This window comes from Hippichthys cyanospilos, chromosome 13 (genome assembly GCF_059441005.1).
Source record: "Hippichthys cyanospilos isolate Australia breed blue-spotted pipefish chromosome 13, RoL_Hcya_1.0, whole genome shotgun sequence".
NCBI lineage: Eukaryota > Metazoa > Chordata > Actinopteri > Syngnathiformes > Syngnathidae > Hippichthys > Hippichthys cyanospilos.
The window spans coordinates 12132446-12150380 of record NC_142381.1 but is presented as its reverse complement, the minus strand read 5'-3'; the positions used below and the strand labels follow the sequence as shown (position 1 = coordinate 12150380).

The 17935-nt window shown below is 38.2% G+C and overlaps 1 protein-coding gene across 8 annotated transcripts in view; it reads right to left on the bottom strand.

Moving 5' to 3' along the window:
• The window catches only part of enox2 (ecto-NOX disulfide-thiol exchanger 2), a 159033-nt gene that overhangs the window by 55485 nt on the left and 85613 nt on the right, over positions 1–17935 (bottom strand). For all 8 annotated transcript variants that reach the window (XM_088431722.1, XM_088431721.1, XM_088431727.1 and 5 more), the window contains one exon: positions 2686–2817. In XM_088431722.1, the coding sequence (XP_088287848.1) occupies positions 2686–2817 (132 nt within the window). The remainder of the gene's footprint in view (positions 1–2685; positions 2818–17935) is intronic.

Sequence of the window (17935 nt, the reverse complement as noted above, 5' to 3'; positions counted from 1 at the left end):
GTTTAATGGGCCCTCACAAATATACCCAGGGTATTCTGATTAATATTATGCTTGTGGGATAAGAATTAATCAACAAAATCCATCTGTTTTTATTCATTTCAGGGACAGCTATTTTGCCTGTTGCTGTCAACTGAAAATAACATCACAATACTAATCCAAACGTCATGTTTATACTAGTAGGCTGCATGGAACATACTGAAATAATTTTGAGTTTACTTCCCCTATAAAAGCATTCTAAACTTTGGAAATCCTGCATTTAGACTAATTATATGTACAATATTCCCCCTGCAAACAGGACAATAAAACGGGATAAGGGAAACACATTGGATATTTAATATGGCCTTCGGAAGACTTCATGCAGACTAACGTGGCCCGTGAGAGGAAACACACAGACATACTCTGTGTCTATGTTGGATTTTTAGCATCCTTATTCGGTTGTTAAAAAAACAGGTGTTTCTCATTACAGTGCTAATTGCACCACTCCATTCAGGTGTGCAGGCTTGCGCCCCATGCAGTAGCATGCTGCCGCAGTGGCGAGTCTTAATGATTTACTTTAGAGTCACAGCTAATGTCATTAGCAAACCCGTTTGGACCACAATTAAAAGTTTGTAATTTTCTGGAACACACACACACACACACACACACACACACACACACACACACACACACACACACACACACACACACAAAAGGCCTTGAAGTTGAAATGGCAACATCTGCAGAGGGAAGTCGACAGGCTTGCTCACATTAAATGTGATGCTCAGTCCCACTGCTCTTTTATTTTGTTAGAGCTGAGTGATTAAAAATAGCACCAGACAGTAAAGTGAAATCAAGCTGAAAATCATGCACACATACTTGTATTAGTATGTTGACGTGTTCTTAAAGGGGTGTGGCCTTTAGGAGGTAAAGTCAGTTTGCATTAGTGCGTTTGAATTTGGGTTGAACGACTCTGAAAAAGAATCAACCGTATTTTCGCAACCTAAAGGCGCAGTCTCAGTTATGGGTGCTATTTCTGTATTTACCATTTACACACGGCGCACGGTATTATAGAGAGCAACATGGTTGCGCAGCAGGAGTGGAAAATGGCCAGCTTTCCCTTGTAATCCAGCGGAAGTTGGTGTACCACAGTTACCGTTGGCCGGAAAGATAAATGGAATTGTTTGATCAAACAAAAGCACCAGGATGAACGTCCTTTGATTTTCTCCTGCACGTGTTTTTGCCCTCAGTCAAATGGTTACTTTAGAGCTATTTTCACTCGGCTGTTCTTTGCTCATGAATCCATTGCCCAAGTTTGTCTTCAAATTCGAATGCTCATTTTTCCGCTTCCTCAATTTGCGAACCATTGATTAGTTTATCTTGAGATCTCTTGTGGCTGCTACGTATGTTCCTCAGCGAAAACCGATGGATTGCAGTTTAAACTGTGCATCGTAAGCGTCTCTTCGTAAATGTCACTTTCAGGGGTCTTGAGCCAAACGGATGTTCTTTTGCACAATATACATACCGGCACTATACACCGACTGGAGACCTGCCTTTAAGCATCCCCTTTCACACCCAACCTTCCCTTTTTAACATGCTGTCCTCAGTCACGTCCGGAAGTATTGTTATTATTACTTGGAAGTACTGTATAAACTAGATGTTAAACGCTTCAAAGATTTTGATAATTCACTGCTTTTGCAACCTTTTAATGGTCACCATGTCATTGGATGGATTAGTGTGACTGACTCTGTGATTGCCTTCCAGGCGGCTCCTTTCTTGCAATACTCTGCATGTGTGAAAATGACTGCTCATTTTGTGTGTTTGCTTGTACAAATTAAATATACAAATACTGAATTAGTGTTTGAAAACTAGCAATAACTAACTTTTATAAACAAAAGACTGATTAGCTTCCGGCCTTGTAAAATTGAGTCCCTGTACAATTGAGTATGTGTGAAAATGTAGACTTTTACGTTAGCGTGTCGATTTGACTAGCATCTATTTGTTTGATCAGACTTAGCATTTTACATGTGCGTCGTGTTTAAGGAATTAACCCCTTTTTTTTTTTTTTAATGTAAAATGTATAACTGACCTAAATGCTAATAGCACAACCCGCATTGGACAATTTCATTGCAAGACCGCAACGGCATTTTAGCTGTTTGCTTAACATTCACACCATGACCAATGTAGCCTCACAGGAAATGAACTCACTCCATTCCCCGCGATGGAAAATGAAAGTGCTCTGACCTCGAGAGCAACTCAAGGAAGAGCTACTCTTTTTACAAGTCTGTAAAAAAAAAAAAAAAAAGCGTTGACGCTCACAAACGTACAACAAATAGGACAGGGGAGTTGATTCATTTTTAAGGCTGTATTTTTTTTCCGTTTGAGCCTCCTAATCCATTTTTTAAATACTCTTTGGTCCTTTATCTTAAATGGAAAATAGCCTTAAGGACAATTCAATTAAAAAATAATTACAACTTCGATGACGGGGAGCGGAGCAGCACTGGCATTCAGCTCCTGCATTAAACATTGCTTTGTCCACTTGCTTTGACACAAGGTTATTTAACTGACAAATGCAAACAAAAAGCACAAGTAGGGAACCATTAAAAGGCAAAATGAAGACAAAATTACAGATTAAAATTGTGTTCAGTAAAACTGTGCGTTCCACATCTGTGGTTTTCATTGTATTTGTTCTCTGTTTCTTTGTGGTACCTGGCATGAGAGGCTGTCCGGTGATGCCCATTGGAGGCATCCCCAGGTTGTTCATGGCGGTGGCCCAGGCGTTGGGGTCTGACATGGGCATGGATATGGAGTTGGACTCCATGGTCATGTTATGGATCCCCTCTGAGGAGAGACATAAACACACTGGTCAATGCGAGGACAAAATCGTACAATCCAACAGGATGCTACTAGGAAAAAACAACAACAACAACAAAAAAAAAAACACGAATTAAATTTCAAAGAAGGTAAACAACATTTTTAGATACTTGACATTTTTCATTGGTTGGTGCCATTATTTTTGCCATGAAAAGTCTATGTTTTACACAAAATATGTATTTTTTTAAACAATGTGAATGTTAAATACCACCAAAAATCATTGGGATGTGACAATATTTCACAATACGAGGTCTATGTTTTACAAAAAAATACTATGGAGAAAACGAACAATGGCATTGTTTTTGTGTGAATAGTTTTTAGAAATGAAAAAAGCTCTGAAGTTGAATGACTATGCCAGGAGGACGTAGCTCAACTTCCCATAGCTGATGGGATGTTGTACCTTGGATAAACTAACTGAGATGCAATCAAAATCATTTTGCCTCTTTACTGTACAAAATTCATCAAACATCAACGCAAAAAAGTTGTTGACTCAATGTTTACCCTGCTAAAAAAAAATTATTTCATCTGCATACGTGGACAAAATTGTTGGTACCGGTCTGTTAACGGAAAAAAACAATACAGTGGTCACAAAAATAACATCAATCGGACAACAGAAATAATAAATAAACGGATGAAAATTCACAGACGAAAATCCGACTCTGCTTTTGAATTGCAGTTCTACAGAAGTATTGATAAAAACGAACCATGAATGACAAAAATTGTTACATCAACAAACAATTGAAAATAATTTGAACATAGGAACATGTTCTATCAAGGTATACACTCTAATTAGCACAATCATTTTTCAAACTTGTAATCAACATATACTCATATAATTAGCACCACTTCTTCAAACTTGTAATCAGTTGGCCAATTCACTGCCATTGACGAGCATACTTGTTAATTGCGTTTTTCAATGAGGATAAATGGGGCAGCATTTGATGCTAGTCCACTGTAAATTTCAGTCTTGGAAACAACTTTCCTGCTGCAAGACAGCTATGAGCACATTCAAGTTAAGTCTCAAGTCTTTGACCCACAAGTCCAAGCAATAAGAGTTCCAAGTTCGAGTCAAGTCTGAAGTCCCCGAGTTCAAGTACGTAACCGTAAGTCAACTAAGAATGCTTAGAATATTGTTTCCCATATTTACTGGACTCTTCTTAAAACGTAAGGATTTTTACAAAATGTTATTGTTTTGTTCCCCATGTTAAAACTGCAACATAAATCAGGATTTGACTTTCAAAGGTATATTACTGACAGTGCTCAAGCAGATGTTTACCCAAGTGCTTTGTTCCCCTCAGCGGCAGTACTTGTTCCATCAAGTTGAGTAACATAAATTACACGTTACTTTTACTTCAACCCAGCCCCGTTGGTCAAGAAAAAGAGAGCACGCCCCAACATAGAAACTCTCTGTTCACAGGTCCCTGGTCTCGAGTCTTAAGTGGATGAATTTAAGTCGAGCTTCAAGTCATGAAAACCAAAAACAGGTAATTTAATCTGTTCCGAGTTTTGAGTCCAAACCGCGAGTCCCCATCTCTTACACCAGTAGATGGCATTGATTCCTCTTTTTATATATGAGCGCGATCACAACATATTGTGGAAATGCTAAAATGCCGTTAAATGTCTGGCAGTGAGGGAGTTAAAAGGCTGACAAGTAGTCTGGTCTAAGTTCTGTTTGATAACATGATGGGTACCACACCGCGAGAGTTGTATCAGTAGTTTCGAAAGAAAACTAAGAGCAAAAGTAAAGGCTATAAGAACATCTAATGCCTAATTAACAAAATGAAATGGAAAAAGAAGAGCAAAAACACAGAGGATTATGTCCTCTGATTACATTTTTTTTTCAAATGATTATTTTTGTCCCACTAAATTCCCCATGAGGGTAATATGCACCACGGCAGCTAGAAGGTTGTTGTCATGACATCTCCAATCACATTCTCTTTTTTTAGAAGAGAGCTGAGTGCTGGCTGCCATGACCCCGCAGCCTCACTCAGAACACACTTGGAAAATTATCCATCTCCCCGCAGGCTGGACGTTTTATTATGATTTTCTGACAGTGGAAATGAACAGGGGTTGGTTTCACATGCGGCGATAATCTTGACAGCCAACTTCCACACAGTGTCAAAGTGCGATTATAGCGGCGCCGGGCACAAGTGACGCTTGGCAGCTAAAACTGTGGGAAATCACAAACGTTTGTATAAATAACGTTCCCTGTAATAGCCATCCCCGCAGTCACGTCGCAGCGAACGCGTCACGTGCGCCCAGCCGGTGGCCGCGGTCCATTTCACCGCTCCTTTCACTCTCTCCTCTGATCGCCCTCTGTCCAGCTGACGGGGCCGCAAATTGCTGCGAGAGGCAAAGTGCCCCCTCGTCGGCCCGTGACCACACGCCGCTGTTCATCACAGACAGCCCAAGCTCTGTGTGTTCAACAGAGGCAGGATGCGGGGACAACAACCCGTTTGTCAAAATACTTTCTGCCGCCAACATGAGGAATAGGATGACAAAGATGACAATTTGCTGGTGACGGGAACTTCAAGAGGAAGGGGGTACTGCTGTCAGGCTATTTATGGGAGCTTTTAGTACACTTAATGCTGCAATCAGTGATTGCGCCTCAACGATTCTGCATATACTTAGAACGGTGATGGCTGTTGGACTACTGGGACTCGAGACCTCTAATTCATCCATCCATCCATCCTTTTTCTAGAGTATGTGATCCTCGTTAGGGACGGGGGAGCTTTTACCGGCTACTTATATATTGCTCATAAAATCTAAGGAATACTTGGCTTTTGAGTGAAATTTCAGAATGTACTGCAACCTTTAAAAGTGAACTTAATTTGACCTTATCCAAACTTTGGAATGTCCACCCATTTTCTTTAGCCGCTAATCCTCACAAGGGTCGCAGGCTTGCTGGTGCCTATCTCAGTTGGCTTCGGGAAGTGGATTTGAACTCGGGTCCTTTAACACTGAGGTTGTCGTGCTATTCACTGCGCCACCGAGCCACCCTTTGGAATGTCCAAATAGTGATTATTTTAACCTGCTGCTCTCTCTCTAGGAAAGTTTCCAAAATCTTCCAAATTAGTTTACCATGGAATTTTCCCTAAATGTTCCACTCCGAGTGACACTAATTCCCTGGGGCCAATTAAGTGGTTGCAAAGACAGATGGAGTCTAATATAAAACTGAAAAACAACTTGGGTAGATGCTGGATGCATTCGAAGTCATTGTTCCGTGATACAATGGAGACTTCTTTCAGATTTTTTTTCCTGTGGCGAAAACAACATTATGGAACCAAATATATTTTTGAGAGAAAACATACTTCCTTAACCTGGATTTTGATCTTGGATCGGAAGAGTGTGTGTCCGTGAGCACAAAAAGCAACGCACAATTAAACAATGCAAAATGTCACTAAGCAGATATGGCATTGATATAGAGCAAGTAACACACAAGCACATAAAAACCCAAACAAGACTCGAGCGCATCTTGCAGCTTAGAGAGACCAAATGTACTGGAACTATTATCCAATCCGTTTAACACAATAAGAACCACACAAAAAGACCACACTGAATCATACGGCAATAGTGAAACATAAATGTTTCAATCAATTCAAACACACACTCATCTATCTAACATGGCTGTCCAATAACAAGCCTCCATGCATCCATTTTCCATTCCTGCTTATTCTGTTCAGGTTCACGGGGAGCTGCTTAAGGCTGACTTCACTTTGGACTGGTTGCCAGTCAATCACAGATCACACAGAGACAGACAACCGTTCAGTCACGTTCACATTACTCAATGATCGTCATCCATCTTATTCAAACACTTTTAAAACACAAGGGTAGGGTGGAGTGATTTTGCCTGAAAATAAAATCTCAGATTCTTTCCACTAAAATGTGATTTTTGACCACCCCCTTTAAAAAAAATAAAATAAAAAAGACATAAAATTCCACACAGCTTTTATTTTAAAGAGGATTTGATAAATTAAAAAAAAATGCAAAGCATCTGCCTTGCATGAAATACTTCTGTTAACAAATATAGAGTTGTACAATCTTGCAAGAGATGGATAAAGGGCAAACTTGTTTTTCCAGCTTTATTAAAGATAAATATATAAACACATATCATTTAGGATACTTACAAAGCTATTTGGATATTGTGGGGACAGTTTCATTGTATAGCAGCTATACAATGACATTTTATTGTATTCTATACAAGATCTAAGGAGTGCCTGTGGCACCCCGGAAAAATATGAATTGTACTATTTTTTAAATAGCCCAGAAAAAAAAAAAAAAAAAACTAATTAATCGAAAAAAATCAATATACCGCCCAGGCCCACACAACAGTTATGTCTTTGAAGAGATACATTGCAGGCAATAAAAAAAATCATTTATTAATTCAGCATTGATAAAATTCATTGCTGTCAATATTTTGCACAGGGTTTATTTTTAAATAAAGACAACATTTGGGGATTTACTACTGCAATTAAAATGGGAAAAAAAGTAATAGTACAAAATAACAGTTTCAGAAAAAAACATTTGTTTTATTTCTTTCTAATGGTGCTACATATTGATGGGATTTAAAATGACAAGATTTAAAAACAAAACAGATAGAAAGAGAAAAAAAAAGTTTTATCAAAGAGTATCACAGTTCAGTACAGTTTACATGGTCTAAAAAAATAGGAAGAAGTACAAGAATGTGTCTACACCTATCCCTAGTTTTGTAGATTTCACTCATCATATAACGCTTATTCGTGTACAAAACGTATCCCAAAAAAAGTAGTATTGAACATGCTCAGAGAATACAGTACAATACTTATTGTGGTTAGATACATGTCTTTCAGAGTTGGGGCCTATGAAAATTATTGCTAGAAAAATTGAGCAAAAGAGAAAGGGGTGCAAATAATAAAGCAATAGATAGCAGGGGAATATTGTATTATTTAATCTCTCTCTCGCCAGCTCAAACTATATATATCTCACACATTCCAAGAAAATACATGGTGTGCCAATCACTGGTGGCTTCAAATCGACCGTCTGCAAGAATCAATAATTTGCGTCACTGCAGACAAATTACCCAACATACTGTCATCAATAGATGGAACTGAGGATGGCTCCCTGTCCATATGGCAAACACGAAATCCACAACTCAAAGTCGGTATGATAACCATGAACAAACGACCCCTTCATTATGCCGTTCATTATGGTGATTGACAGAATTAGTGGTTATTGAAACACGGTTACCGGCCCACATGTAACCGCGATTAGAAAGTGCGTCAAGGAACCAAGTGAGAGAAAATCCCATTGTTCGAGCCTCTTCATTGACACTGGCGAGATACAACCTAGTGGGCATTCTCGCCACGACAATTAAGAGCATTTGGTTATGCTCTCCGGGGTTATGGTCGGAGAGCTGTCCCGGCGGGCGGTTGGAGAAATTAAGTCATTTTCAGGCCCATTGGCCGCAAGCGCCAAAAGTAGGCAGATGGCCGCCGTGGACCATTCATACAAAATCCACGTGGCTTAAACAGCTAACTACTGGTTTACTCAAGGACCGAGGGAGGTCAATAGAAATAAGAGGGACAGCGAGCAAAAGGCAGCAAGGAGGTTAATAGATAAGATGCAAAACATAATCAATGAGAGTGAATGAGAGCATCTCGCATTGGATTTCAAAGCGATGCTTGAGTACATGGATTTGATGACAGTCATTACCGCTAAGTAGACGCTAGAAAAATCTGTAATTAGTGCGTAACGTCGCGCCGCCGCTGAACACAAAGCGGTCGAGAAGACAGATGGAGTGCACAATGGCAAACTGGAAAACAACTTTAATTGTAGCAGGCTGCATTCTGAGTCATTGTTCTGCCATACAATGCAGACCTTTTCACTTTTTGTGTTCTTTTCTTGGATAAAAAGCCACCAACGGGAGGGAAAAAGATCATTCTTCCTTGACCCGGACCTGGTAAATGTGATGTATGTTTGTCAGCAAAAAAAACAAAACAAAACATAAAATACAGCTGAAATGCAACAACAAAAAACCAAAACACATTATTAATCTGGAAGAATGCAAATGAGCGCAGCACCAAAACGGACAAAGGGTTAGCGTTGGGGTTAAATGTTTCAATTCATTCAGTAGACAAACTATCATAGTGGTGATGTCTAACAGCTAGCAGTGGAGTCTTGAAATGTGGGTTTAATTTGTTTCGTGGCTCATTAATCAAAACAACTGAATCTGAAATTTAAATTTGTCATCAAAATAAATGAAAAAAAAAACAATGTATATCTACACATTACATACCTGTACAAATATCTATACACATATATAGTACATTTACAGTTCAAATAATTCTTGCTATTTTTAAGAACAGCAAAGTTCATAAGGGTTTATTATAAAAACAGCTCTCTATAATAGTGTATTTGCTAGAAGCATAGAATAACGACAAAATTAAAGAGAATTTTAAAAAATAAAAACATTTTTACCATATTAGTTTGCTTCATTTCAATTGACTTTGTACTGCTCCTACTGCCTAGCCACCTGGGAGCAGTATAAAACAGCTTTCCTTTTTCTTTTTTGATGGGGTCATTTTGACACAGTTTGGGTATTTGATCTTGATATATTAACGATATAATATTACAAAAAACTGATAAAGATCGTCAAAACAGATAGAGGTTCAAAACGGCACCTCGTTTTTAAACCTCGTTTTGCAAAAGGAAGTTTTATACTGGGGATCTGTAGAGCCAGGCACCCATGGGGTAAGCTGCAGTAATTTGGTTGTTCTTCACAGAGGATAAAGAATATATTCCTACGAGTAGTGTTATAATGCCGATCTGCATGTGTATCTCCCTTGATTGTTTCCAAATATCTGGCAAGTGCCTCTTTTATTATCTGTTTTGTTTAGCCTGACTGTACCTTGAAATGGCAGCAACAATAAACAGCTTGAAGCCTCCATCTAAAAAGATGGTTCATATCTGCCATTCTGCTGTTAGCTGTGAAGTGAGTTGAGTTCACTGGCAGATTTTGGTCAAGTTGCAGAAAATCTGCTCAAGGGATCGTATCTTGTACACGTTTGCAAGTCAGTTCACTCGTGTATCGAGCCAAGATTGGAATAAGTCAGTCAGATGGCTGGCTTTGCCTCAAACTTTCACTGCACATGACATTTAGATTGCGAATTTTAGAACTGAGCTTGATGAAATCTTCTGATGAGAGAATACAATAACTTAAGTCACTATATATATTTATATCTTGTCGTTATGAGTTTTTTATTGCCTTATCTGGGTTTATTATTATGGCCTTGGAACAGAGGCACTTATGTATACGCCAGCGTTGTCAAGGAAGGAACATCCGTTGCCGGACAAGAGCGTGACTCTTTGGCTTCTTATCAGGCTGGAGAGAGGTGCCAGACAGGAAGTGATGCCGTGATAGAGTGAGGCAGACGAAGGGGAAAAAAAAGAATGGGAGATAAGAAAGAGTGTGAAAATGAGGAAAAGCAGCGCTGTGAACCGGCCACGTCGATACTAAGAAAGAATTGTAAACAATGTGATGCTTTCGCGATAAATAACAAGCAGGCCCTGTCTGCTTGCAAAACAAAAATTTGTCAACATGTCTATTCAATGCAATCAAGCTGCTTGATGAGCTTGCTGCAAGGTGTGAAAGAAAAGTGTGAGAAATAAACATGGTTGAATGATTTTGTTATCTCATGACAATATTAAGCGACTTTCAGCGATGGGATTCCAAAGAAACAAGATGACTATTTTGCTTGATTAAAAAGCCTACTGAGTATGTTTTGATTTGGCCAATAAAGGTTTTTTTTGTTCATTTTGTCAGATTGTATGAAAACAATATTTTCCACAAAAAAAATCATATGAATCTAATTAATCTGTTCTACCCTCCCAAAACCTTGAAGAAAAGGTCAGAGTTCATTCATATTTTTTTCAGTTCTACAGAGAAAACAGCATGAAAGAAATACACATATAAAAACAGTATGAAATACTTCAATGAATGCGCAGGGTGACGCTTACTCAATGAGCAACAAATGTGGACTGAGTCACAAATGCAAGGAATACTTTGTGTAGGTGCTCGATTTTGGGAAATGAGTGGCCGAGTCATGCCGATTTGCCATGTAGGCTGAGCAGATGTTTTTTTTTTTCCTTTCCATCTTCTCACATAGTCTTTTAAACTTTTAGCTTCGATATGGAGAATTTTTTTCCCCTCAAATATCCGCACCTCTGTAAATATGTACGGTATTATTTTCTCCGTCAATTTTAAGATGTTAATGATGCTTTATGACCTGGAATGACTTTCAGTGGACAGCTGTTCATTTGCATTGAATAAGCGGTAATAACTTTAATTTCTGACCTCTTAAAATGTGTGAAACTACGTAAACATGAAGAAGTACTGCATATTGTTAAATGGATGTGGCACAGGTTTATCCATAAATCCTGCCTTCCAACCATATCTATACCTCCAAAAACAAACCCCTCCCACAAATCAGTCTATGCCCATCTGGGCAATGTATTGATGTTACAAGGTAAACTGACACATTCTGGGAGTGGATCAGATTAATTCCAGCACCTGTAGCACAATGTTTTCTTTTTTTTTCCTTTCGTTTTTTTTACCCCCCTTTTCTTGAAAGGATTAAGATTCAGCAAGCATCACAGCCGTAAATGCCACCAACATTTGGGATTTGCCTGCTGTCAAACACGACAAGTGGCGTCTAAATATGTCACCTCGAAGAGGCACAGAGTCTAATAGACTTCTCAGTGCCTCCATTCAATAGTTAATCCTCCGGAACCGACTGCGTGATAGCGAAATATTTTGAATGTGAGCTCCACTTCAACCCGGTTAACCGTGCTTTATGATAAAATATTCAGCATTTGAAGCAACCCAAGAGAGGGGAGCAAATAGAAAATAATATTATAATTCTTTTTCTACTTTAAAGTTGATGAAATGAACCGATAAAAGCAAGTGGGTGCATGTTTTATATGTTTAAAAAGAACAATGACTGAGCCCAGAATTTTCATTTTAGCGGGCGGGAGAAATGCCTCTAATTATTTTTTTAAATGTGCAAATTAGCCATCTATTCCACCCTAGTATAGTGGGTAAATGTGCAAGAGGCGCGGCGGTGAATTTGAAATATGTGTAATGGCGGCGATGCCATTAGTACATAACGGCGGTGGGAGTATGCGCTCTCAAATACACACGTACACACACACGCGCACACACACACAGCAAGCAGATGTGAACAAAGTGAGTCCCAGTAGAGCTGCGCAGCCAACACCGGAGACGTGTGCTAATAAGGCAATTGCATCGTTACAAGTCGACGGTGCGAAATGAATGTGCGAAAACAATTTATGTGCTAAACATAAGCACTTACCGATAGAAACATATGAGATTTCACTCTGGCTTCATTTACTGTCTAGCCAAGCAGGAATCAATAGAGCATCCCATTTGTTTTCACCTAACATGCATGTCTTATTAGTGATGTCATTTAATGGCGTTCCAGAAAGACTAAATGAGCAGCAGCTGTACTATATAACTAAAGATGTAGAATTTCCTCAAACAGAGGGTTTTTTAAGACACCTTGACTTGATTTACTGCTTCACCTTGCGTACATTAAAACAAAAAATATATATAGTTAATACGCAGGGGCAAAACGCTATGTTTTTAGCATTTATGTAGATTACAAGTATGTTTGAACGTATTTTTAAGTAGGTTTGAACAAAGTTGGCAGTCAAAACGTTTTAATCCACATTGGAAGTTCCATATTTCCATAGGTAACCAATAATATTTAATTATTAGTTAGTGTGAAAAAACTGACTTAAAACGGACACCTGTTTGTTGATTCAAAAAATGTACTCAACAAACAAGTATACATTCTAGTTTGAAGTTTTAAATTTTCAAATTGAAGCAAATCAAATCGCTCCAATATGAATTATTAGCATACATACTTATTTTTAAAGACATACATATTAGAATAAAATGGCACATTAAACGTACTGAGAAGTGAATTCAAATGTATGTAAATTTACATCATTTTTACACCACTCTCTCCATACGTACTCTCTAGTTTGTTTTGAACTTATCAAATTTAGCTCCAACAGAGAATAGATCTTTCTTGGAAATCATGACATATTGGTTGCAGTTTGATAGAACAATAATTATGTATATACAGTATAAAGTGCTGCATATGGTACGTCAAAATGTTGTTTCCCAATAATAGGAAATATGGCGTCTTTTTCCTCAACATTTGAGCTAATTACAGCTAATTATTGCCTTTTCGCCAATACACACTTGAATTCAAATAAATAATTCATTTGTTCTACAGTTGATTCAAAGAAGAAAGACACAAGGACACTCGGTGAGAAAATACGTGTTCTTGTGGATTTTCATTGAATGATACAGGCACACAATGTATGGTTTTAAAATACATACCAAACATCTGCAGGTTTTCCCTGCAGTCCAACAGTGGTTTGCAAAGTTATTAGTGAGTCGAATAAAACTCACCGACTTCCAAAAAGCAATTGCTAGGTTTCCCTCGAAGCGCTGAATGATCCCACAGCAGGAGGAATTTCAAACAAGACATACTGTATTTGCACTAATGGAAAAAGGAAAATCATTGGGAGTGTTAAACTTTCATATCTATAGAGACTTCAAACCTCAATGCAGAAGCGGGCCTGACACGCCAGTGAATTTAGATAAACATGAATCTTAATGAAATGAGACGTGTGTGCGCATGCTATATTAATCAACTCTCGCTCATCTATTATGCATTAGCCCGCAACTTGACTTATCATGAGCAATTTGTACCAGTACGCCGCAGCCGCCGTCCAAGTAGACTGGCTGCGATGATTGCTTTTGGTCAATAGCTTGCAAGTTTCAAATTCATTTCAATGAAAGAGCAAAATGTACTTGTACATAAAATGTACATCGCATTACAAAAGCGCACTTGAGGTTGCATTTAATCACGTCTGGTATAATAAGGATTAACCACCTGTATTATTACAAAATTGCTGTGGAAATATCAATTATAAGCAAATACGGATATCCTGGTAAGGTTAGTTAGCTTTCTGGCTAAAAGTAGCATACAACTAGCTTAACTTGACTTTTTTTGTTGCTCATCTCATAATTTTGTGATTGCTGCTAATTTTATGCAAACGATTTTGCTTAACCACCAAAAGAACGTATATTTCTTTTTACATGTACAATAGTAATTATAATAGTCAATAATAACAATAATACCATTGATAATAATAATAATGATAATAATAACAGGAACATCACTCACATTTGTTATCTTAGTTGTGTCTTACATTCCCCTTTAAGTACAAAAGTAGCTCCAAAAAAACTCAAGAAAACCTCCAAGAGGTCATCCTGATGTTCTCAGCTATCTCCACCCAAATGTCATGACTGTATTCTGACAACTCAAAGCAAACACAGAGGATTAAGTCTGAGAGTGTTTCTTGCCAGCAGCGAGTCAGATGGCGAATACGACAAGAATTCCACATTTGCTGTTCAAATAACGCGGCTAATCCTTAACAGTGCAAAAATGTCGACAGAAACAGGAATCATAACAGCTGTGCGACAAAATTGATCCCACGTGTGACGCCGTCAAGAGGTCCAAGAAAATCCCATGTTTTGGAGAGTGACGTTATCCTTAAGGAGCAAGGCTTCACTTTTACGAAACAGGTAAGGCCTGATATTGTAAAGCATTTCTTTTAAATGTTGACGGCCTTATACAGGACACCACTGACAAGGTGGGACAATGCTCGAGTGAAGCGTAATCGTGGAATGCTGTATTATATACGGCTGGGATGAGATCTTGTACGACGAGCGCAGAGTCTAGCATAAATTGGCTGCTAGCTAGCAGCCCTCCAGAGCAGTCGATTACTTTTCAGATGCAGTTGAATGGACGAAAATGAATGCACAATTTGATGCTTGACAGCCTGACACGGTGGTTTTATATATATATATATATATATATATATATATATATATATATATATATAAAATCCAAATACCAAAAAACTCAATAGAAAGTTGTGCTGTCAAATTACCTGTGTGGCAATATTTGGGTTTTCCAGTCAAAGAAATAAAAAGTAAAAAAAAAAAAACAAAGAAAATGTATAATCACTGCAAATAATATTATTCCAACCACCAAAATAAACATGAATTGGATGCCTTTAGCGAAACGAGCTCAGCTGCAGCTGAAACGCTAGCCTGTAACAAAAATGACTCTCCTGTTTGTTTACATTTGTTAGTAAGAAGAAAACTTTGAAAGCTGAATTTAGTTTTTTTTTTATCAGTAATTATTCTATGCAAATTTGAACAGAATCCCACCTCTTTGTTGCAGATTCAACCTGATGAGACTCATCGTATGGGATTAGTGTCTCGTACCATCCCTAGTAAGGGTCTGAAGTTTCACACATCTCCTATCCTTTTTCAGTTTTTGTTTTCTCCGTGAAAAGTCAAGACAAGATCGTGACCATGCAAATTCCTGCCTTCGAAGGTAATATCAGAGTCAAGGAGGTGTCTTTGAGAAAGGGAATAGCGGAAAGGCCGGAAAAAAGGGTGTGAAAGTTAACATCACACTCACTTCTGCAGCCCTGCTTTTCATGTCGGTTTGTGCGAAAGGTGCTGACATGGAATAGGAGAATGAAGGCAACCTGGCAATTTCCCGGCTTTTCAGATATGTTGTATCAGAACCGTGACAGAGGCGGAACATTGAAAAGGATTATTTGTGAACGTGAATCGCAGAAACCTTTACCAAAGGTGTACATTTTCATGCTTGACACTGGTCCTTGCTTGTTCCTCCTTGTTGCTAATAGGTTTGAGCCAGAACCAGATTCTGAAGGTATTTTCTTAACCACTTGTTCTCACAAGGGTCGAGGGCCTATCCCAGCTGTCGGGGTATACCGGAACCATGAATTTTTAAAACTGCGTTATATCTTGGAACCAATAAACAGCCTACTCCTGTTTGCCAATCTGTGTGAAAGGTTGTGGCAAGGAGACTCTATTTGTTGCTGTCTGACAACTCCTCTTTTATATACAACACCAGGCAATGGGTTCTTTTTAACAGGTGTTTCTATTTTGTATCTACTTTCATGGAAGAAAATGTCATGCACAGACATTCAAAAAAAGAAAGAAATAAACCCTCCCTGCCGCTCCCTGTCTCTGGAGGGGCCAAGTATGAAGTATTCTAAGCGTCTGATTAATTTCTTCCTGGCTGTTGTCAGTAATAATGTCCTCCTTTCTCCCTACCCGCAAGCGGTATGATGAGGAAAACATCCATATTATTGCTTTTAAATCCACGGACGGAAAGTTATGACAAGAGCAAAAAAAAAAGTCTCAACAATGAAAAAAAAAAAAAATAAAAAAAAGGACAACACTTGAAGCTTCCAGCTACTGAAAATCGTGTCACTATTTTCTGAAACTTTGGCATCCCGTGTCCATCGATCAGTCTTGTAGGAGTTGTTGTTTAACAACTTATCACTACACAGCCCCAACACCCCCTCTATGCAAGTCACACCAATTCAAGGCGTGGACTGATGCCTCAAGGACAGCCTGACACCCTCCAAAAGGAAAAGCTGCATTTTATCTTTTGAGCACTCCCAAATATGAAAAAATGAAAAACAGCTGGATTTTCTGCCTTGTTTGCATAGCTATCATAGCGACAAGCTAATACTGTATCGTGTCTTTGACGGTCGCTGCTGGAAACGTCCCGAGGCAAACTGTTAATCAATTAGTCTGTGGCAGGAACAACACATTACACCACAGCTCAGTCATTTAAACACTATGGAAGTGGACAGCCTTAATTAATTTAAAACCTTAATGAATACCATTACATCGAACATGCAAAAAGAAATATTTCAAATGAAAGCGAAGTCCAAGCCTTTTTTTTCCTAAGATCTACACTGGGTGTATTTATTTGAGACTTTTAATTGATTCCAGCTTTGCTTGGAATCATTAGCGTTGCCAGTTAGCTAGAAAAAAAACAGACAAACAAAAAATATATATTCGCCACTCATGTTTATATCAATGGATAATTTGGGGTCTAAAATATAACGTCTATGTCTCCGCTCTGGGTCGCGACAGGAATAATGACTCTTTAATGACTCTTTAATAATCTCTTTATAGAAACTGTTCGTATACGGTATGAACGGTATATTACGATGTATTCTACAATGTATATTCATCATTATTATATAATAAGAAAATATATGCCCTTGAATTTCAAGCAGGATTTAAAAAAAAAAAACAGGGATGAAGAGATTTATTGACACAAATGTGAACTGAGGGCAAACTTCCATTTGAAAATCACTACAACAGTTCCAGATGAAAACACAAAGTGACTCAAGGCACCGTTTGATTGCTGGAAAAGCATCTGTTAGATCAAGTACAGCCTGAAACATGACCAAATGGACCAGAGATTTTCGACTTTTGAGGTGGAAGAAAAGAGGTCTGTCTTAAGCAGAGTCGGCAGAAAGACAAAGCCAGAACCAGTCCATGGGAATATTTTTTTTTTTTTGATGACATGACTAGAAAGGTTTATCTAGGATGAACAAGTGTTGCTGAGGTCAAAGTGGTTCGAAAACTGTGGCAGATGACACAAATATCAAGTCTGCAAATGACAAAACCTCGAGAAACATAAACCCAGATATCCCGGTATTTGGTGCTAGTCAGAATTTGATGACCTTTAGAGGACTGAGGCTGATTCCACATCCCCACCTTGCTGATTTTGGGTCAAGTGTGACTTAAAATCAAAATCAATAAAAATTAATACACAATCATTGATGGATGTCTGAATGAAACATCATAAATCATGAATTGAATAGCATCACAAAGAACTTTTATGTCATTATTTCATTTCAGATGGGTTTAAAATGATAACGCTGCAACCCACACTTATTTTTAAAATAAATACGTTGATTAATTTGATTTAAAAAAAGTAATTTTGATTCCTTAATTCAAATTAAAAATTAAACTTTTTTTTTTAATTCAAGTAGTAAAAGCAGATGATTATAAAAGAAAACTAAAAAAAACCCAGACATTTACTGACACCAGTTGAAATTTTTCAGATGTGGGCAATCTCAATTAGTACTCGATGAAAAT